Below are 22,376 nucleotides of genomic sequence, written 5' to 3'. Positions count from 1 at the left end.
TCAGATCAGATTCATAGAAATCTGAACTCATTTGAATCTGTTGCAGATTTCTCATGTCATGTCTAGTTTGGCCCCTAAATGGAGCATCAGAAACTCTCACTAAGCTGAGTGGTGACACAGCTTACTTTCCTCCCATTTATCATACAAACTGATTTCACAACACAGTGCCAATGTACTCTGGAAAAGTAAGTTCAGATATTAAACACACACACCCCAATGCGAGGCTATCATTTTGCCAATTGTTTTATGTGGAGGTTCAGCCCTTCTCTTCCCCATGCCCCACTTCAATTATTGATTAGTTTTCACCACACAAATTAGTCTTACCAGATGCATGTTCTGTATACTAGGGACAATAATATATTTAGAATCAGAATTATCTTTTTAGCACAGTTGCTCATATTTCCCTTACAGGTTTAACGCAATAGATATTTATAGTAATTAATTACTTTCGATCTCAGTTTAATTGGCAGCAAATTACTGAATCAAATCACTGCTGTTGTAAATAGAACCTAGAAACTCAGAAAGAGATTTCTCCCTAGATTTGAAATGGAAGTTTATGACTTGGTAGAATATGTAAACTGATCTGCTTGCACCTTAACTGCAGTAATAGTATCAACTAAGATTTTCAAGATACTCACAGCTGCCAAGTAAGGCTGCAAAATGCATTTATGCTGCAATCCTATATGCACTTAGCTGGTGGTAAGCCCCATTGAACTCAATGGGCCTTATTTCTGTGTAGACTTGTACAGGATTGCAGTGATACTATTTTTTAACCTACCATATTTCTTCGATTCTAAGACGCCATTGATTCTAAGATGCACCCCATTTTTAGAGATGTTTATTTAGGGGGAAAAGTGTGTCTTAGAATCGAAGAAATACGGTAGTTTCTTTTAACATCAGCCCTTTAGATGTTCCTAGAAGGCGATCCTTCTGCACATTCTAGGAAATTGGCTTAATTTTAATAGTAGGCGTTGATTTACAAATTGCTTGGCTGTTCGTTGCATTCCCGGTTTTAAATTACTAGTCCTTGCTTGTTTAAAACAAACATCAATCCAGTAAACACATTATAATAATTGCTGCCAATATTAATGTGGTAAATCATATGAATCAAATCCTTCATAGCATAAACTGCCGTGAAATCATTTTTTAAAGCTTGTATGACTGAGAAGTTGCAATTTTTAATCTGTTTTAAAATGGAGTATATTGCTCTAGATGTAAAGCAACCTTTTTGAAGCAAAACTAACTGCTAATTCTATTAATGCTTAGATATAGTAATAACACCTAAGTAATGACAAACAGCCTTGTAGTTAATGATTAGCAATGAACCTGTACACTGCTAGATATAGAGCTTAATCCTGCCCATTTACTTAGGCTGCAGACCTGCACTTGCTTACCTAGGATTAGGGATATCAGAGAAATCCACAACAGTTTAAAATGTAATTGTGTAATGGATGCTTCAGAAATGGCCGTAGCTATACTAAAAATGCTGGCTTATGTGGAGAGCAATGAGGAGCAGTGTACCTCTCCCCCACACCCTCCGCTCAGGCTTTAGACTACAACTACGGTTCTACTGAGCACTTTTGGATTCTTCACTTATAGCATAGAGGATTTTCCCTTTCCCTTTCTGTCAGGCAGTGTTTTCATTCTCCTGCTCTGAGAATAAAAATAACTCTACAGTACATTAATGCAAAGTATGATTATGCTGAACCATGAAAGGAGGATTAAAGGAACAATATCAGGTCAAATTTATCCAAAATTTGGGCTTTGGATGGAAGTAAAGCTTTTACAAAATATAAGACTGCTAAAATGGTTTCCATTAGTTGTCAGACAAGAACCATCATATTTTATCTTGATTGTCTTTTCTCTTTCTCTTTCAGAATGTTTTTGTAGATAAACCAGCATTTCCAGAATATAAAGTTTCAGATGCAAAAAAGTCCAAATTCATACTTTTGCATTTTAGCACTTTTAAAGCTGGCTGGGACTGGCTTATTTTATTAGCAACGTTTTATGTTGCTGTGACTGTACCTTACAATGTTTGCTTTATTGGCAATGATGATCTATCTACAACTCGAAGCACAACTGTCAGTGACATTGCAGTGGAAATTCTTTTTATCATAGGTAAGGCATACTTCATTTCTTTCTGACTTGTTCATTTGCTTGCTTTGCAAATAACTACAGTTTTTCTGGCAAGAAGACATAATGGCAAAAGTTGTGCTATGTTAAAATAATTGCATAGACAGGGCAATCCTGTGCATGTCTACTCAGAAGTAATCACAATTGAGTTCAATGGGACTTAATCCCAGGTAAGTGTGTATAATAGCTCAGCAGTCTTATTTTCTAGCTGGCCATACTATTGGGGGCATATTGTGTGGTGCCATTAAAGGAAAACAGTTTGTTAATCCTAGCTATGTCCACTTACATGGGAGTAACCCCATCAAATTTAGTAGAACTTAACTTCTAAATTATGATGCATAAGGTTGGGCTGTTTATTCTTATTTTCACCACTGGGGGGCCATTTGGATTTTTTAATTTAGTCACAAAAATGTCTTGGACTGCTTTGTTTTTCTAGGCAACACATCCTATATTTAAAGTATTTTTCATAGATGCCAGTCAAATTGTCACTCATCACTTATTTACAAGGCATTTAAGCTGTTGTATGTGTACTTCCAACTTTTCCTTTAATTTTTAAAATATTGAGTCAGGACACTCCCCAGGATGCAGTCAAGGAAACTTTTTTCAACTACTTTGAGCACATGCAGAATGCCTTTCCACCCTGACTAAACACAGCCAGCCATGCCATATTTGAGAGTGACTAAGCAGGGCTTCAGGGGGTGGTCTCAGAAAAGTCTTGAAAGGAAATTGTTGTACTGATTTCAGTTACAAAAGTTTCAGACTTGACAAGAACTGTAAAATGGGTCAGCAAATCATAGTGCCAATTTGACAGCCCCTGTGCAAGCTCTCTTGCCACCTCAAGCAGGAAAGAGCACACATTGCTGCCACTGCTGCTGCCACCACATTGCACTCCTTCCACCACCACTGCCACTGCATTGTGCCCTTCTTTTCAGCCACATTGCACACACACCCTTACCTTTGTTGCCACTGTGCTGGGTCTACAGGGAACTGCATGACTGGAAGAAGTGGCCACTCAGGTCTTGCGAGAGCTTGTCCCAAGTCTCACAAGAGCGCTGCCACCACTTCTTCCGGCCATGCAGGATTCTTGACGAGGGAAGATTCTCGACGAGGAATTATATGTATTCCTGAAAATACATATAATTGATTAAAACATATAAAACTAATACATGATTAAAAGCAGCACTTTATTAAATGGCATGTTAAAATTCAACTGGGTAGGCCTGCCGGAAGAGATCAGTCTTTATAGTTTTCTTAAATTACGGAAGACTGTTAAGTTGATGAATCTCTCCCGCCACGCCGTTCCACAATCTGGGAGCGGCAGAAGAAAAGGTCCTCTGGGTAATGGTTGTCAGCCTTGATTTTGTTGACTGGAATAAATTCTTCCCATGCAATGAAATTCAATTAACAAAAGAATATTTCAGCTTAACATGTTGCATTAAGACCTTTCCATGCTCATTCAAGCTCCACAATGCTTAACAGGCATGTTATTTAGGCAATATGGATATAGTATCCTATGCTGTGGTTAGGAACATAGGAAGCTGCTTTATACTGAGTCAAATCATTGGTCCATCAAGCCCACTCTTTTTGACATTGACTGACAGCAGCTCTCTAGGATTCATGCAGGATTCTTTCCACACCCTACCTGGAGAAGCCAGGGATCGAATTTGGGACCTTATGCATGCAAAGCATGTACTCTACCACTGAGCTACCACTGAGCTACTTAGTTCCAACTTCACCATTAGGTTGCAGTTGGATGGCTTATAGTTGTAAAATAGCGGAGTGTTCACTGGAATAATCATGCCTATAGAACTGAAGCTACCTAGGAACTGCTCCAAGTAACTGTATTGGTGAGATAGAAACCCTTCCAAGCTACATCTTATTTTGTTCAATGTACTCATTTTTAAAAATCTGGATGTTTTATTATTGGGATTACATTCAAAAACCATCCCAGAAAAGATATGGTATTTATTGTCAGATATTGACCCTTGAATGAATTACAGGGTCTCTCCTCTACAGAGTGTTCTAAGTGTGGTCACACTACAGATTTATACAAAGGCATTATGATACTGACAGTTTTATTTTCTATTACCTTTCTAATGATTCCTGGCATAGAATTTGCTTTTTTCACAGCAGGGTTGATGTTTTCATCAAGCTATCCACCACAATTGTAGTGTCCCATTCCTGATCTGTCACCAGCTCTGACCCCATTAGATTATTATGTGGTTAAGGTATTTTGCCTAAATGTGTATAATTTCATACTATCTTACTTTGAACTGTATTTGCAATTTTAACCATTCCCCCAATTTGGAGAGTTCCTTTTGTAGTTTATCATAATCTCTTGTTTGTTTTAACCATCCTAAGTGAATCGATGTCATCCACAAACTGGCCACCTTGCTACTCACCCCCAACTCCAGATTATTTATGAACAACTTAAAAAGTACTGGTTCCAATACAGATTCTTGTGGAACCCCTCTTTTATGATAACTGTCCCTTTTATTCCTAATCTCTCCTTCCCGTTCTTTGACCAGTCACTTATCCATAAGAGGATTTCTCTTCTTTCCCCATAACTACTAAATTTCCTCAGGAGCCTTTGGTAAGTGTCATCATCATCATCATCATCATCATCATCATCCACCCAGAGGCAAAGCTCTCTGGGTGGATTACAAAAATTAAAAACAGTGAACATTAAAAACAAATATATAAAATTTAAAATAGTAAAAAGCATAAAAACAGACTTTCTCAAAAGCCTTTCAGAAGCCCAAGTAAACAATGTCTACTGGATCACTGCATGCAAAGAACTCAATAAGGTTTGTGAGATAGGACTTACAGTAGAAGCCATGTTGATTCTCACTCAGAAAAAAGTTGCCCTCTTGATAATTTTATCTTTAATAATGTTTTCTGCCAATTTTCCAAGAACAGAAATTCAGCTAACTGGCCTGTAATTTCCTGGATCACCTTTTAAAAATGGGTATAACATTGTCTGCTTTCCAGTCTTCTGATAAACAAGGTGATCATATTTGAATAGAAACTCTTGGATGCATACCATCTGGTTTGTTTTCAATGTCAGCAAAGTGTACAATTGTATCTCTTATCACTATTATTTGCCTCAGTTTCTCAGAATTCCTTCCTGAATATATTCGTTCAGGGATGGTATCTGCCCTACATCCTCTACAGTGAAATCAGGTACAAAAAAATAAATCATTATGCTTCTCTGCAATCTCCTTATTCTCCTTTAACTTCCTTTTCATCCAGTGGCCCAACTGCCTCTATAGCAGATTTTCTGCTTCCAGCATATTTAAAGCATTTTTCATTGTTGGTCTTGATGTTTTTAACAATATGCACCCCAAAAATACTATTATTTTGCAACCCTTATTGACAATTTACCTTTCTTTTGTGCAAGTTTAAGTTCCATCGTTGCTCTCCTCATTTGGGCATAACTTCCATTTTCTGAAGGAAGCCTTCTTTTCTCTAATAGCTTCCTTGCCACTGCTCATTAACCATGCTGGTGAACTCTTGGACTTGGTGGGACCTGTCCTGACCTGCAGTATACATTCTAGTTGAGCTTCTATTATTGTGGTTTTCAGTAAGCCCTACTGATTCCACAGATATTTGACCCTCTTGACTTTCCCTTTCAATTTCTACTAATTCTTGGTCATGATGTCCCCTAAGGTAGTGTTGATCATTGTTATTCGTCTCCTTAAGCAGGCCTTAATAGGACCCAGTGTGGTCCTATTTTATGTTACGGTATTTAAATTGTTAGCAATTTAGATCAATGTGGATAGGAGGCAATTTCCTTTTGGCCCCTGTTCATCAATTATTAAGCTGTTTATTTTAGCATGCTTGTAATCTTTAAGCTAATCTACATGATAAAAATGCATATGATAATATACACTTTGCATGGAGCAGTATTTTTGATGAGAGCTGAAATAATGTGCTTTTCAAATTTAATGTGAGAACTCATTTCCCTTGACAAATACTTGAATTTGAAGTCATACCGTGTGAATCTGTGAAATAACCTCAATTTGAATTTTTCCATCAATATTCTTTTAAGGTCTATTCTATGGTATACTATGGAGAACTTTAAAGTATTCAGCAGCTGACATCAGAAGACAAATGCAGTCTATTTTGCCAGAAATGCCTGAATTACAGGCCAATTCTATTCATGTATTCTTGAAAGCAGGTCCCACTAAATTCAATGGAGCTTTTCTGCTAAGTCATAAAATTATGATCTCACATAGCAATCCTATACATGCCTACTCAAAACAAAATCCCATTGCATTCAATAGGGCTTACTCCCAGGTAAATGGCTATGACATTGCAGCCTAAATTAACTTTATAGCTAACCTATGAAATGGAAACTGAGTTACATCATAGCTCTAAATGAATTAAAAATCCTTGACACTTAACCCCCCTTTTGTAATTGTATAAGAATATGTAGAGTCAGAACCCTATATTCACCCTATCTCCATGCATTTGTTATGATGTTGGAAGAGCCACCACACTTTCTATATGATTAGGGACATTCTTTTTTCAGAGTTGTACATGTGAGTGCTATTTCATACCTTGTAACGAATCCATGGAGAATGGATGAGTGCAATTCAGCTTCTCTCCTGCATGTGTTAAAAGGGCTCCAGTTCCCATACAACAGAGACATACAATACTGTTAAGAAGACTATTTGACCCTATGAACTGGGCAAAAAACCTCCAAGGAAGTCATGGTTCACACAGTTACTGGCTTCACTGGATCTTTGGATATAATTTTCTAGTTAGCATTAGCTATATATATGAAAAGCCTTTTTGTTATGGAGGTTTATATATTAAAATAAACTGAAATAAAATAAATAAAATGACAGCCAGCAAACAAATCAAACAAGGTTAATTTTAGCTCCATTATAACATGTTGATATATTACATGACAGATGATGAAGCAAAGCCAAAACACAATAGAATATGCAGTATAAATACTATAAACATATGGTAAAATTGATGGAGAATTGTCTCAAAATTGTAATTTTTTCAAATTCAAAATAAAACACATTTGACTTAGCTATTTTTTAAAAATAAATAAATAAATAACTAGAAATGTGGTACATTGTATGCAATCTCCCCCAGTGTGTTTTTCAATGGTTATGTAGAATTGTTAATTAAATTAAGTTAGGCCTGGTCTATAGATGCAGGAAAATGTGATAGAGTCCTGGTCTGATAGGTGGAACTGTGGCCTTAGTTAGACCGGGCGAAATCACGGGCGAACCCCGGGATCGTCCCTGTACATTCCTCCCTTATTATTATTATTAATTTATAAAGCGCCATCAATTTTCATGGCGCTGTACAGAACAAAACAAGACAATCTGCCATATGGCTAACAATCTAAAATCACAGTAACAGACAGAGGAGGGAGGGGGAAACCAACTGGAGTAGGGGGCATTAAAACTAAAATATAGACTACTATGACTGCACTATGATTGAAAAGCTTTCGAGAAAAGTAATGTTTTCAAGCGAGATTTAAAAACTGAAATTGACGTCATGGTCCGCAAATGCACTGGAAGAGAATTCCAGGCATAGGGGCTGCGAGCGAGAATGGGTGAAGACGAGCGAGAGGTGTGGAAACTCTTGGGCAGGTAAGCGACATGGTGTTATTGGAGCAGAGGGCACGAGCAGGGCGATGAAGTGAAATAAGGGACGAAAGGTAGAGAGGAGCCAGATCATGACAGGCTTTAAAAGTGAGAAGAAGAAGCTTGTATTGGATTCTATAAGAGATAGGAAGCCAGTGGAGGGATTTTAGAAGTGGGGTGACATGATCAAAACGACGAGCCAAGAAAATAATCCTAGCTGCTGAATGATGAATGGAGACCAGTGGAGACAGATGAGAAGAAGAAAGACCGGGTCAACAAAAGATTACAATAATCCAGGCGAGAAATAACCAAAGCGTGAACAAGGGTCTTGGAAGAAGAGACCGATAGGAACGGTCGAATTCTAGCGATGTTGTACAAGAAGAAACGACAGGACTTAGCTACAGCCTCGATATGTGATGAGAAGGAAAGTGAAGAATTAAAAATGAAACCAAGGCTACGAGCTTCCTCAACAGGATGGAGCGTAACATTATTAATGGTGATAGAGAAGGAAGGAGAAGGAAGAGATTTAGGAGGAAAAACTAGCAATTCTGTTTTTGCCATGTTCAGTTTCAGTCAGCGCTACAGCACCTAGGCTGAAACATCCATGAGATAGGCCAAGATACGATCCTGAACATCAAAGGACAAATCTGGGGATGAAAGATATAGTTGAGTATCATCAGCATATAGATGGTATTGAAAGCCATGGTAATGAATAAGATTACCCAAGGATAACATGTAAAGGGAAAACAACAACGGGCCAAGCACAGAGCCCTGAGGAGCCCTGACTGAAAGGGGAAAGGAAACAGAGGAAAGGTCGTTCGCTGATACATTAAATGACCGACCTGATAAGTAGGAGGCAAACCAGTCATAGACCGAGTCTCAAAAGCCGAGGTTGTGAAGGGAGTTCAACAACAGATTGTGATCGACCATATCAAAGGCCTTGCCCCGAGATCTCGCCCTCCCCTTTGGGCCTGCTTTTTCCGCGGTCCCAGGCTGAGCCGTGGATCGTGTGGCCCGTTGCCATGGCTGGAGCCTCAGGAGCGCTGCACCCATCAGGGGTAGGGTGGGGGGAGCGGGGTAATTGAATTATTTTTTTAAAAAGGACCTACCTTTACACACAACTGTTTGTTCTCTTCTGTTTCTTTAAAAATAAAAAATGGCGGGCACAACGCTTCTCTTCCTGAGGTTGTCGCGCCTCACATGTAAACGGAGGAGGGATCTCGTGTTAATCACAATGCGAGATCTTCTCTCCTCCATCGCGGACTATAAGGTAGGTCTAGCTAAGGCCTGTATCTATTTCAAACAGCAGGAAGTTGATCACATTTTTTAATGTTCTTCTATGTGAAAAGCTCCCTGCAAATAGAAAACTAGCACAGCAGGAAGAGGGCTAGCCCTGAACCTTTCTCCCTGACAAGCTTATCTTTTTTTTAAATGAAGGAATATGTGTATGTTACATGAAGAGCATCAAAACCAGTATCCTATCCTGCAATCTAAAGTGGTGCAATCCAGAATTCTACCATCTCAGACTATCATCCCGTACTTCTATTTGTGTAGACCAGGTCTTTGCTTGCACCAAAAATCAGAAGAGAAGATGTTCTCAGATGCCAGGAAAAGCTTTAATGAGCCCGATGTGTTTCTTTAAATCGTTGCTCATTAAAGCAGAGGAAGCATTAGCAAGACTTTTCAAGATATACACAGAAAACATATGACTCTGTCACTGGTACCATTACATGTTATGCCTGTCCTGAATCAATGTGAATATTTTTAAATGCATGTGTGTGTGTGTGTGTGTGTGTGTGAGAGAGAGAGAGAGAGAGAGAGAGAGAGAGAGAGAGAGAGGCTGTTTTATCAGGCCACAAAGTAGTGAAAGTCTGAGTCCTAAAGGTAACCACTTACTGTGACCACGGCAGGATCTACGCTACTGCTTTAAAACGGTTTATAACAGTAGTGACAACTGTTGAGGCCCAGGACACACTCCAAATGCAGTTTTCAAACTGCCATATCCTACTTGGTGTAGATCTAGCCTACGGTGTAACACTGCAGTCAGGATACAGAGAGACAGTAAAGAAGAGGTACACAGGCAAGAACAATTTAAAAACTTTTGTCATCTGTGCCAGCCCAGTTGACAAATCGCAGTAATTTAATTAATATCAGCATGTTTTCACTAGACATTCTGATATCTCTCTTATGTTATTAAATATTTGCCAAAATTTAGAACTGAAATTTTAAATTCGCAAGCTATTCCATGTGAAGAGGGTTGGGTTGTTTTTTAAAAAAACAAAACAAAAAGCATTGGTACTTTTCAGCTAGACTGGCATGGATAGGTGAAATGATTTTAAATGAGCCTTCCTTTGCTAGCCTAGGACAGGCACTAATAGGAAACATAATACATTAAAAGCCTAGCATCTCCATACAACTTTGTGAACTGCCCAGAGAGCTCCGGCTATTGGCCGGTATAGAAATGTAATAAATAAATAAATAAATAAATAAATAAATAAATAAACTATTTTTTTTAATAGTGGTTTATCGTATGGAAGGGCTTGAGATTCCTACCCCCTGCATCAGTATAGCTGATACATTTTAATTGCTGATCCCAGTGGCACATTTTTAAACTGCTGATATCGGCCCAAAGCTTTGAGTGGCTGTTTTGAACACAACTGTGATTCCGCTTTACTGGACAATTGTTACTGGATAATTCAAACATGTCCATCCCAATGCTTGCATTTTATGCAGAATTATAACAAAATCTCAGAATTATAGATCTAATGCTCTAGTAAGTTGGAAGAAGATAGACGCAATTCACAAGACTTACCATTCTTATGAATGTAATTTAGGGCAACGGAGGGGATTGTTGCCTCCTTCCGTCAGTGTATCAGATCACATGGAGCAGCTATTTCTGAAGCCATAGTACTGGTTCTACATACTGACTGATTGTCATTATAGTGAACAATTTAATGTGGCCTTTAAACTGAGAATACATTCTGTAGGCATAAAGCAATTGAAAGAGAGAGAGAGAGAATAAGGAAGGAAGGAAATCACTGACCAGAGTTAATAACGGTGCTGCAGTTATTATTAGGCATACAAAAATAATCTTATCCAGTCAATGATACTTTGATTCAGGTGCAATTATACTAGAGTCCTGCTGGTCAGCATCCCATAGGCATCCAATTTAGGGTGATCGTATGGAAAGGAGGATCAGGCTCCTGTATCTTTAACAGTTGAATTAAAAAGGGAACTTCAGCAGGTGACATTTGTATGCATGCAGCACTTGGTGAAATTCCTTCTTTATCACAACAGTTAAATCTGCAGGAACGCTGCCCTCTTGATCAGATACAAAGGAAGGAAGGCTTCCTGCAGTTTTAACTGTTGTGATGAAGAAGGAATTTCACCAGGTGCTGCATGCATACACATTTATTTATTTATTTATTACATTTCTATACCGCCCAATAGCCAGAGCTCTCTGGGCGGTTCACAAAAATTAAAAACATTCAAAGTATAATGAAACCTGCTGAAATTCTCTTTGCTATACAACTCTTAAAGATACAGGAGGCCTGACTTCCTTTCCTAATCTAATTAGCTGCTGTCATGGGACCAGCTATGCCCCATGTGTGGAAGGGAGACCAGGCCAAATGGAGTATCTTGTTTTGTTTGCCTTTCCCTTTGAATGAATTGCCTGCTGCCACCAGATGGAATTTCCTATTTCCCCTGGCTGTCTCCACCTCTTGAATCGCCACTGACTAGAAGTAGGAAATTTTTGGAAGCAAAGCAAAAGTAAGTTTGCAGAGGAGTATACTTGCAGAAGAGTTGCTTAAAGGGGGGCGGAGCTGGCCGCCTGAGCAATGGCGGGTTTCTTCTGAGGCTCTAAGCGGCGTTTGCCGGAAAAAGCAATTATCTCTCTTCTAATGGGCATAAATCTTTGAGCAAACGACAGAAAATGATTATAAAAGTCACAGGAGCTGGAAAAGCTGAGAGATTTGAAGAAGGGAGGTGAGATGATTGATATTTAATACAATGTCTGTATAAACGGCAACACTATCGAAACCGAAAGTAACACTGACGCAGTTTAAAAAGAAGGAATTTATGCTTGCTGGACATTGATTTGTGTTATAACCTTTCATTCTTATCTCACATGGGAAAGATTGAAATGCTGGCTTTGTAAGGTGGAAGTTGTTGATTGGATTTATTGGCGTGGTGAGAAGGGGGGGAGAGAAGGTGGAAGAAGCTGCATTCGGCATTCGGTGAGGGAGATGTGGGAAGCTGAGAGGCTGCGAATGATTAAACTGATCCCCTCTAGTGAATGCTGTTGTGAACTGGATATTCCCCCCCCTCATGAAGAAAGAAAAAGTGTTTGATATATAACAGAGAAGCCAGCATAAGTTGCTAAGGAAGCGAGTTACACTCTAAGATTTATGCCCTACCCAGAAGAGTCCCATGCCTAACATTAAAAGAAAGATCAAAAGTTGGGCAAAGCTTAATATACAAAAAAAGAAAAAGAAAAAAAAAAAAGAAAAAAGAAAAAAAGAAGAAAAAAAAAAATAAGAAACCTTCAAATTATAAAAAAAAAAAAGGAACTTTCAAATCATAATTCGGCATGCCTCTCCCTCCTGGAAAGGACAGCCCCTGGAGTTGAGCAAGAGGAGGAAGATAAAGACCCAGTCCCTTTGGATACAATACCAAATAAAGAAAAAATATGACTGAAGGAGGAGAAAGTGGTAGTAACCCTCCCTCGTTGATGGAGATCAGGCCCATTATAGCTGAAAATAACATTGTTATATTTTAAAAAAAATGGATCAGCATATGAGTGAATTTAGACATTAATTGTGTATTTAGCGGATAAAAAAGGTGGAAAATTCGGATAAGATCAAAAAGATAGAGGCTAAAGCGGACTTGGACCAGAAGGAATAAGAGGCTTTTGAGAAATCAACTAATATACAATTTAAAGAATGGGTACTGTGATCGATTGCCTCGGAAGATTAATCTAGTAGATCTACTTTTTGAATAAAGCAGCTAAAGGAGTCGCAGGGAGAAGATCTTAGAGAAATCATCGTGAACTGGTTCAAGGAGCTGATGCCGATATATCAATAGACGGATTGGATCCGGATCGAGTCCATCGTGTGGGGGGGCAAAACCACAAAGGGGCAAGAGACATTTTGGTGAAATTTGGTAATTATTATAAAAAAGAGCAAATTATGAAAGAATTGAGATTTAAGAATCAGATATAATATAAAGGCAAACCAGTGTAAATTTACAATGATCTTTCTCAACGTACATTAAATTGGAGAAGTAGTCTTAAACTAATAATGGAAACATTAATGAAGAATGAAATTCCTTATGCATGGGGTTACCCGGTTTTTTTTAAGATTTACATATGGGAGGAGGGAACACAGAGTAACCTCATTGGATCAAGGTAAAGATTTGCTGAAGAGGCTGGGTCTGGATGGGGAAGCAGATGGGGCTGGAGTGGGTGGGGGAGGGAATGAGGCTGGGACATCTGGAGAGTAAGAGAATTGTTAATTATGTTTGGAGATAATTGCAAATAAAAATGCTAATATAGAAATCTGCCGGCCAGGCACAGCACTGCCTCCCCCCTCCCCCTTTAAAGTAGATGGCTGGAGTACTAGACTCACGGGGATATGGGGGGGGATTAGAGTGGGGGGGTGGGGAGGGGGGGAAGGTAGGGGAGGAGGGATTGGGGTAGGAGGGTGGGGGTTTTATGTATGGAGTTTGTGTTTTTATGTAAGCAAGTTTGAACTGCTGAGCACAAGGGATCGGAAGAGATTTCAAAAGGGTGATTATGGATAAAAAGATAAAGGTATCAACACTCAATGTTAAAGGTTTAGGGGCAGTCGTGAAAAGGAAGAGAATAGAACAAATGCTTAATAAAGAGGGATCAGATATTATAATGATCCAAGAGACACACCAAGGCTCCGAGAATTCGAATATGATAAAATTAAAGTGGCTAGCCTATTATGAAAAGTCATTAGGGACATCAAAAAAAAATGGAGTGGCCACTTTGATTTCAAAAAAAAGTGGGTTTACATTAGAAGAGGTAAAAAAGGATGATAAGGGTAGATATCTTATGATAAAAGGTAAAATTGAGGGAAAGGTCTATACTTTGATTAATGTTTATGCCCCAAATGAGAGGCATAGAGAGTTTTTTATAAAGTTGTTTAAAGAAATAGAAGAATTTAAGGAGGGGTATGTTATATTAGCGGGGGATTTTAATATGGTTATGGATAATAAAAGAGACAGGTCAAATCCCACTAATGTTGAAAAGAGAAACAATATGACTATATTGAATAAATTAATAAAAGAAAATGATTATTTAGATTCGTGGCGCTTACTTAACGGGAATAGGCCTGGATTCTCATATTTTTCCCCAGTTCATCATACATACTCCAGGATAGATCATATATTTGTTTCAAAAGACTTTGCAACGAGGATTTGTAAAATGGAAATGGGGGTAATAAAAGTAACTGATCATGCCTTGTTAAGTTTAGAATTTACAGTTAAGAAAGATTATAAAGAGGCATATAGATGGAAGTTGAACACAAAGATATTGAAATACAATAAAATAGTAGATAAAATTCGGAAGGAACTGTCGGAGTCATGGGAAATTAATGAAAAAGGAGGAACAGCTGGGTCAGTCATTTGGGACACCATGAAGGCTGTAGCAAGAGGAATCTGTATTAGAGAAACATGTAGTTTAAAAAGACAACAACGTGCAGAACAGGAAAAGTTAGAGATAGAAATTAAAAACTTGGAGGAAAGATATTGGCGAAGTAAAGATAAATATAAATTAGTGGAAATACAAGCTAAGAAGAAACAATTAGAAAATTTAAATATAGAAGAGATTCAAAAGAATTTAATGTATATGAAAAGGGAATATTTTGAAAATAGTGATAAGAACTCGAGGTTGCTTGCCAAGCTCACACAAAAAGAAAAAGGGAGGAATGGGATAGAAACGTTGAAAGATAGCCGAGGGAATTATTGTCATGCAATGAAAGCTAAAATAAAAATTTTTCAGGAATTTTATCAGGAATTGTACAAGGGTAAAGAAATTCAACAAGAAAAGGTGGAGGAGTATATTGGAAGGTTTATAAAGAAGGAAATAAAATCAGAATATAAGGAGTTAATGGAGTCAGTAATAACTCAAAGAGAAGTTGAAGAGGTTATTGATAAGTTAAAAGTGGGTAAATCACCAGGAGCAGATGGTTTGGGTCCAGAATATTATAAGGTCTTCAAAGATTGTCTAGTTCCAAAATTAATGGAACTTTATAATAGGATATTATCAGGAGAGAAGATACCTGAATCATGGGAACATTCAGTGATAATTCTGATCCCAAAACCAGATAAAGATTTGACTAATCCCGATTCTTATAGACCTATTTCTTTAATAAATCAGGATGCTAAAATTTTTACATCTATTATGGCCAAACGATTAAATAAATTCTTGGCAGAATATATAGGAGCAGATCAATGTGGGTTTGTGGTAGGAAGACATATGCATAATTTAGTGGGTAGAGTTTTAAATATAATAAATGTAATAAAAAAAGCAAATATTAAGGCAGGTATTATGGCATTAGATATTTTTAAAGCTTTTGATTGTGTGAGCTGGCAGGCACTAAAGAGTATTATAGATAAATTGGGATTTGGAAATAAATTTAAAAATGTAATAGAACAGCTATATTCCCAAAATACGGCGGTAGTGGTGGTAAATGACGGACTTACTGAAAAGATACGACTAGCCAGAGGAACAAGACAAGGATGTCCGCTCTCGCCGGTCCTTTTTGTAATGGTTATGGAAGTTTTGGCGAAGGCACTAAGGGAGGATAAAGAATTAGAAGGAATTGGAGAGGTAAGGGAAATAAAGCTAAACATGTTTGCGGATGATACTTTATTGACCATTAAGAATCCATTAAGAAAATTAGAAAGAATTAAATATCAGTTGAGGGAATTTGAGGAAATTACAGGGTTAAAAATAAATTGGTCTAAATCAGAGATGATGTTGTTTAACTATACTAAGAGGGAAGAAAAGGATTGGGAAGTTAAGGGAATGGAATTGAAAGTTAAGAACGAGATTAAATATTTGGGAATTAAAATTACAAAAAATCTAGAGAATTTAGAAAGGGAAAATTTAACGAGGTTAAAGAAGGAGGTACTAGAGAAATTGGAAAAATATAAAAGATTAAATTTATCTTGGTTTGGGAGAATAGCTTTGATAAAAATGAAGATATTAGCTAAAATTAATTTTGTATTTAGGATGTTACCTATAAAAATATCAGAAACCGAGATAAAAAGTTGGCAAAATATTATTAATAAATATTGTAATGGAGAAAAGAGAGCAAGAGTGAATAAAAATAATTGGTACCTAAGCCAAAAAAAGGGGGGAATGGGTCTCCCAAACATAAAATTATACTACGTAGCAAATAGATTAAGACATGTTGTAGAAGCAATTATGGGAGTAGGAGATTTATATTGGATGGAAGAAAAAATTATAAGTAAGGTAGAGATGAATCTGGAGAATGTTTTTTTTAAAGATGGAGGAAGAAAGTGGGTTGGAAGTATAGATAATCCACTCCTGAGGACTCAATGGGAAATTTGGAGTAAATTTAAAGGGAAGCTGCTTCCGAGCAACTCTCCCTTAGCACCGATAATAATGTTAAAGAATTTCCCAGAGGATCTAAAGGGTAGATTATGTAAAATATTAAAAGAGAAAAATAAAATAAAATTAAAGGATTGGGTAAGAGATATTAAAACAAGAGAAGATATGGAAAATTTGTTAAAGGAGAAGAAGCTATCTTGGCTAGAATATGGTCAATTAGAGCAATGGAATAAAAAGTGGATTAAAGATAATAGAATGTGCAGAAAGATGACGAGGTTTGAAGAATTAGTAGTAAGTAAGGAGAAAGGAAAAGGAAGTAGTATAGTTTCAAAAGGATTAATGAGTGAAATATATAAAATATTGTTAGAGAAGGAGTTTAGAGAGAATACAGAGAAAATGATTTGGGAATCAGATTTGAAGATACAAATAGGGCGACAGAGCTGGGAGGGACTATGGAAACAAAGAGTGTTGAGAAGTTTATCAGTAAGAATAAAGGAGAATTATTTTAAAATTTTATGGAGGTGGTACCTAACCCCGGTTAGATTGAATAAGATAAGTGATCAACATTCAGCAAATTGTTGGAGAGGATGTGGGGAAAAAGGAACGTATTTACATATGTGGTGGCAATGCAAATATGTACAAAGATTATGGAAGATGGTGTTTTCAGAAATTGAAGAAATAGTGGGAATGAAAATAGAACAAACACCAAAAATAGCATTGCTGTCACTATTTGAAGATATAAAGTGTGGAAAAGGAACTATAGAGCTGATATCGAGTTTGTTGGTTGCAGCACGATTGATGATAGCTAGGAACTGGAAGATCCAAGGGGAATATTCTATTGAGGAATGGTATAAAGTAGTATGGGACATAGCCATTAATGATAAACTGACATGTAATATTAAGTGGAGAAAAGGCGTAACTAAAATAAATGAGTTCGAAGGAATCTGGAAACAGTTCCTAGTGTTCGTGTTTACTAAGGGAAGTGGGAAACCACCAGCAGAAGAAATGATTAGATTTTGGACTCAAGAATGATCCCGAGGTGGGGGGTGCACATTTATGTTAAGAATGAAGATGTTGTAGAGTGATAAGGCATATGTAATAGTTTTTGATATTTGTACTCAACAATTATTCAATATGTATGCAGCAGATATTTGATGTATTTTTTTTCTTATTGTGTTAGTTTCAGTTATATTTTGGAAATGTTTATCTATGTTTATATAGTGTTGAAAATGAATAAAAATTAAAAAAAAAAAAAAAGAAGAGTTGCTTAAAAACATACATACAGGAACCTTATCCACACAAACATTCTATTATAGAATATTAGATATAACCCTTTGTAGGGTTAGATGTAACCCTTTGTAAACAGGTGAATAATAAGTTTATGTGTCCTAAGTTGGTTGTACATGTAGAAAACTGAAGCATGAAATGTTCTGTAGTATAGATATCTTATAACCAGTTGTTTAGGCCTGCCGTCATGTTTTCCATTACTAGAACCGACCAAAGGGACTATTCATCTATTCTTTCTCATCAGGGATGGTCAGCTGCCTTCATTTTCTTGCAATGAAATGACTGAGTGTTCCCAATATGTAGTCTGGATCTGACTGATAAACTAGGCTTTTAGTGTCCCAATTTTATTTCCAAATAGGCTGGGATAATGTAGATTAATTAAGAACTAAAAGTGAAAAATAGATTAGCATTATTTTACTTTAGAAAAAACCATGGGAAATCTGTCATAGTCACGCCACATCTTAGTGTCTAAAACGCAAAACAATACAAGTGGCAATGAGACCAATTAAATATATGTGTGGGTTTCTAGAAGGTCAGGACATAAAGCCTAATTAATCTTCTGCGAATGTGAATTTTGTAGAATAATGACTATTCAATGACAGCAAGGAGGGAAAGGAGAAAGCCATTGGTGGGGGAAAAAAACTTTTAAAAATTGCCAGAATTGCCTTATTGAAGGGGGGGAGGGGAGTCAAAGGGGTGAAGAATAATATGCACCGTGAAAATGTTCCAGTACTTTGATTGCTTTTCACCAGAAGCTCTTCAGTTGCAACACTCTGCTGGCATAATAGATGGTCACAAAAGGAACTTAGATCTTATGTATATTTATAAGCAAATCAGGGAGTAGGGCAGAGAAAAAGCAATTATAAAACCTGACATGCTTGTCACAAACCATATTAGCATTAGATGTTGTATGTGCACATTCAATAATGATATTTGCACACCTCTGTGCACAGAAACTGATGTTGCTTGTCTCTCTACTGCTTAACTACCTATGCTGCCCCTTCAGTCATATCCAGCGAGGCTGCAACATCGTTTGCATATTGGAAACTGGAACAAATCTCCCCTTCCCTTGCTTACAAAACTATGGTTTAGAGTTAGGTTGTCCCAATTTTATTTCTAAGTGGAATGGAAGAAAGTAGATTCATTAAGAACTAAAAGTGAACATGATTAGTATTACTTTACTGTAGGAAGTCTATAGGAAAATCCATCAAAGCTGCACCACATTTTAGGATCTGAAAAGTAAAACAATACAAATGGCACTATTTTATTTTATTATTATTGCATTTATATCCCGCCTTTTTCCCTGCAAGGAACCCAAGACGGTATACATAATCCTCCTCTTCTCCATTTTATTCTCACAACAACCCTATGAGGTGGGTTCGGCTGAGAGTCTGTGACTGGCCCAAAGTCACCTAATGGGTTTCCATGGCTGAGTGGGGACTAGAACCCATATCTCCCGACTCCCAGTCTGACACTCTAGCCACTACACCACACTGGCTCTCCACTATGTCAGGCCCAACTCTCTGATACACTCTGGCACACTGACACAGGACACTAAGAACAGCAAAACCCTTTATTACAGCAGATTATGTCACAAATACCAGTTTTCCAGAGATTGTGGTAATACTTACACAGTTACAGCCACAATAAATCAGATAGCAAAAGGCTATTGGCACTGTGCTTTGGCCAAGAGAAAGTCCCAAGGTCAGTAGTGATGCAGAGTTGAAGTAATGCATTCTCAGACAGGAACTTTTAACAGTACAAGGTTCAAGGCAGACAAGCGTCCAAGAGGTATTATAAATCCAGGTAATAAAGCATTTGGAGCACTTAAGACACTGTTCTCAGTACTGGTTCTTTGGCCTGTGCACATGTTTAAATACAGGGGAGGGGCTGCTAAAGCCCCCTTTTGATGGTCTATCATGATGGCGGAATCTGGTGCATAAGCAAGCATTATGAAGAAGAGGGGGGGAAAGAAGGGATTTATAGTAGAGAGGAGAAATGGAGGGAGAACATGCATATATTGTTGCTAGGAACCAGTGTTGTGGATGGTCATTTGTTAGAACCAGTATTACATGTACAGGAATGAAATGTTTATCAAGCAAGAAAAGGAAATTGTCTTGTGCCAGTTGGGAATTGAAGTGTCAGGTGAAAACCTAGGAGTCTGTGGCACATTCAAATCACCTGTGCCTGTAGAAAAGGAAAAGTTATAGGGAGCAGCTGTAAGATGTGTCATGGAAGCCTTTATTGCAGACTTCTTGAAGGTGCTACAAGAAACATCTAGGCCCAATCTACATGGCTGATTTAATGCTGAGTGAGAGAACATCAGGATCGTTCATGACAGATGATGCTGTCGCCAATCTATAGCAACCCTGCAGGTCCCCTCTGGAAAAGGTGGATTTTCGGAAAGACCTTTTAGTGTGTCTTTTTTTCTTAAATGCAGCTTGTTTATGGTTCTGCTAGGCCACAGCTAGACCTAAGGTTTATCCTGGGATCATCCAGGGCTAGATGAACAGGTTTGACCCCTGGACGATCCAGGGATAAACCTTAGGTCTAGCTATGGCCCTAGTGTTAAGTTGTGGGTTTGCCTCTGTGACATGGCTGTGACATGGTCAAGGGCTGTGATGGGGTCAAGAGATGGGGCCATCCCCTTTTTTCCACATTCGTATTAGGGCGCTTTTGGACACAGGCCTCCTTCCCCACTTAGCACTATTTTGTGCTGTTTCATCTTTTCACTATATCACAGTAGTGTTGTTTTACCATTCACAATATGTAGCCTAGCACAGTAGCCACTTTGCCCTTTTGCAGTATGTAACCTGTTTTCCCCATTCATAATAACGCAGTAGTGCTGTTTCAAGCATTCACAATACTGCTGCAGCTGCTTTACCCATTTGGATTATGTAGCCTGTTTTTCCCATTCACAATAGAACAATGTCATTGAGTCTTTTACAATATTCCAGTGGTGGATGAGAGGGGAGAGATGTGGAGTAAACTACAGGGGCTTAATTCAGCACTTCCAGTAAACTTCCCTGAGCAGGCGGGGAACAACTCTCTTTCTCATTTGCTGAGCAGCACCTATGGGTTTGATGAGGTTCAGTTCTACTCTGCCCACCCAAACCTGAAGTATGGGAGTTTCAAGTGCTGTGTGACCTGTGAAACTGTGTTTTTAGGTAGTGTATGCTCTGCTTTTCTTGCTTCATGTGCCCCTGATGGACCAAAGCAATTTCATGAAAATCCCGATATAACTAGAACGCTCATTCTATTTCCATGTCGATTGGTCCTTTGTGCCAATCAGATTACATTTGCAATAATAAAGGGCAGTATAAAAACAATGGATATCCTTTAAGTCATTTCAGCTTCTTTGATGCCCACTCTCCTCTTTTGCTTCACATATTCCCGAACAAGTGAGTAGAATACTAAATAAAGAGGCACACAAACTATTCAACCACCAAACAAACAAATCTATTTTGAATATTTAAAATATCTGCACTTAAAGGAGTGTTTTGATTTCATGCTGAAAAGAAGCAAGGTCAACACCAGGGAGAGCATTCTACAGTTGGGATGTAACCATGGAGAAGCCCCTCTCTTTTGTAAATGCAAAAGGAATTTCTCACGTTGATGGTACTCTATGAAGGCCCTCCTCTGAAGATCTTAATACATGGGCAGAGTGATGTAGGAGGAGGTGCTCCTTCAGATATTTGGCCCTCAAGTCATTTAGGGCTTTAAACATTATAAAGCGCCTTGAATTGGGGTTTCTCCCTACATGGCAGTATAACACATCATCTTCTAGTGGCTGTAAAATGAAACATTTAGAGCATGCAAATAAAGGAACTCTCTGGGGGTGAGGGCAGAAGTGCATGAAAGGGTCGATCTTAATGCTACAAAGAATATGGAAGCAAAAGCCCTGGTAGAGTTAGGGGGTAAAAAGCCTGCTGTGGATAAGCCCTTGGTCTCAGTCGATGTAATTCCTTAAGAATTGGTGTGACATTACTCCCTCTAGGTAAATTGGTCATTCTAGCTGCTAAATTCTGTGCATATTGAAGCTTTCAAACAATTGAGCCCATGGAAGTGCAATAGAAACTAAGCAAATAGGAAACTCCACAGGAAAATATGCAGCTCTAGGAGAAGATATGTGACAATCATGGGCTACAGCAAGACTTCCAGATGCATGACATTCTATATTGCTGTTAAATTGTGCTTGCACATGCAAAGAAATAAGCACATCAACCAATTCAAAATGTAATGTGTCAATTGCCTTGATATTACTTGTAAACAGAAACCATCTTTATATTTATGGCATTCCATACATGATGGAGAGCAGCTTTTTTTTTCTGTAGAGACCTTGCAGTCTTTTTTCCTCAGATGCAGACACACAGAGACAGTTATGCAAAATGGATTTACCTTTTTATCTCAGTCGCTCGCAGTTATCTTAAGGAAAGGCAACAAATGCCTAGCCAGGTCCATGGTGCTGTTGGTTATTTGTTGGGATGATGATGATGATGATGATGATGATGATGATGATGATGATGATGATGATGATGATGATGATGATGAAGAAAACAATAGCTCAGTGGTAGAGCATCTGCTTTGCATGCAGAAGGTCCCAGTTTCGATCCCCACCATCTCCAGATAAGACTGGAAAAGCTCCTGCCTGAAACCCTGCAGAGCCGCTGCCAGTCAGTGTCAACAATACTGAGCCAGATGGACCAATGGTCAGACTCAGAATAAGGCAGCTTCCTATG

At 38.1% G+C, this 22,376-nt stretch overlaps 1 protein-coding gene across 1 annotated transcript in view; it reads left to right on the top strand.

Moving 5' to 3' along the window:
* KCNH8 (potassium voltage-gated channel subfamily H member 8) overlaps window positions 1-22,376 on the top strand; it is a 218,259-nt gene that overhangs the window by 109,194 nt on the left and 86,689 nt on the right. Inside the window, exon 5 of the mRNA XM_063128395.1 lies at window positions 1,878-2,118. Within this exon, the coding sequence (XP_062984465.1) occupies window positions 1,878-2,118 (241 nt within the window). The remainder of the gene's footprint in view (window positions 1-1,877; window positions 2,119-22,376) is intronic.

This window comes from Elgaria multicarinata, chromosome 1 (assembly GCF_023053635.1).
Source record: "Elgaria multicarinata webbii isolate HBS135686 ecotype San Diego chromosome 1, rElgMul1.1.pri, whole genome shotgun sequence".
Lineage (NCBI taxonomy): Eukaryota > Metazoa > Chordata > Lepidosauria > Squamata > Anguidae > Elgaria > Elgaria multicarinata.
The sequence above is the reverse complement of the archived record's forward strand: the minus strand, read 5'-3'. Positions and strand labels throughout refer to the sequence as shown.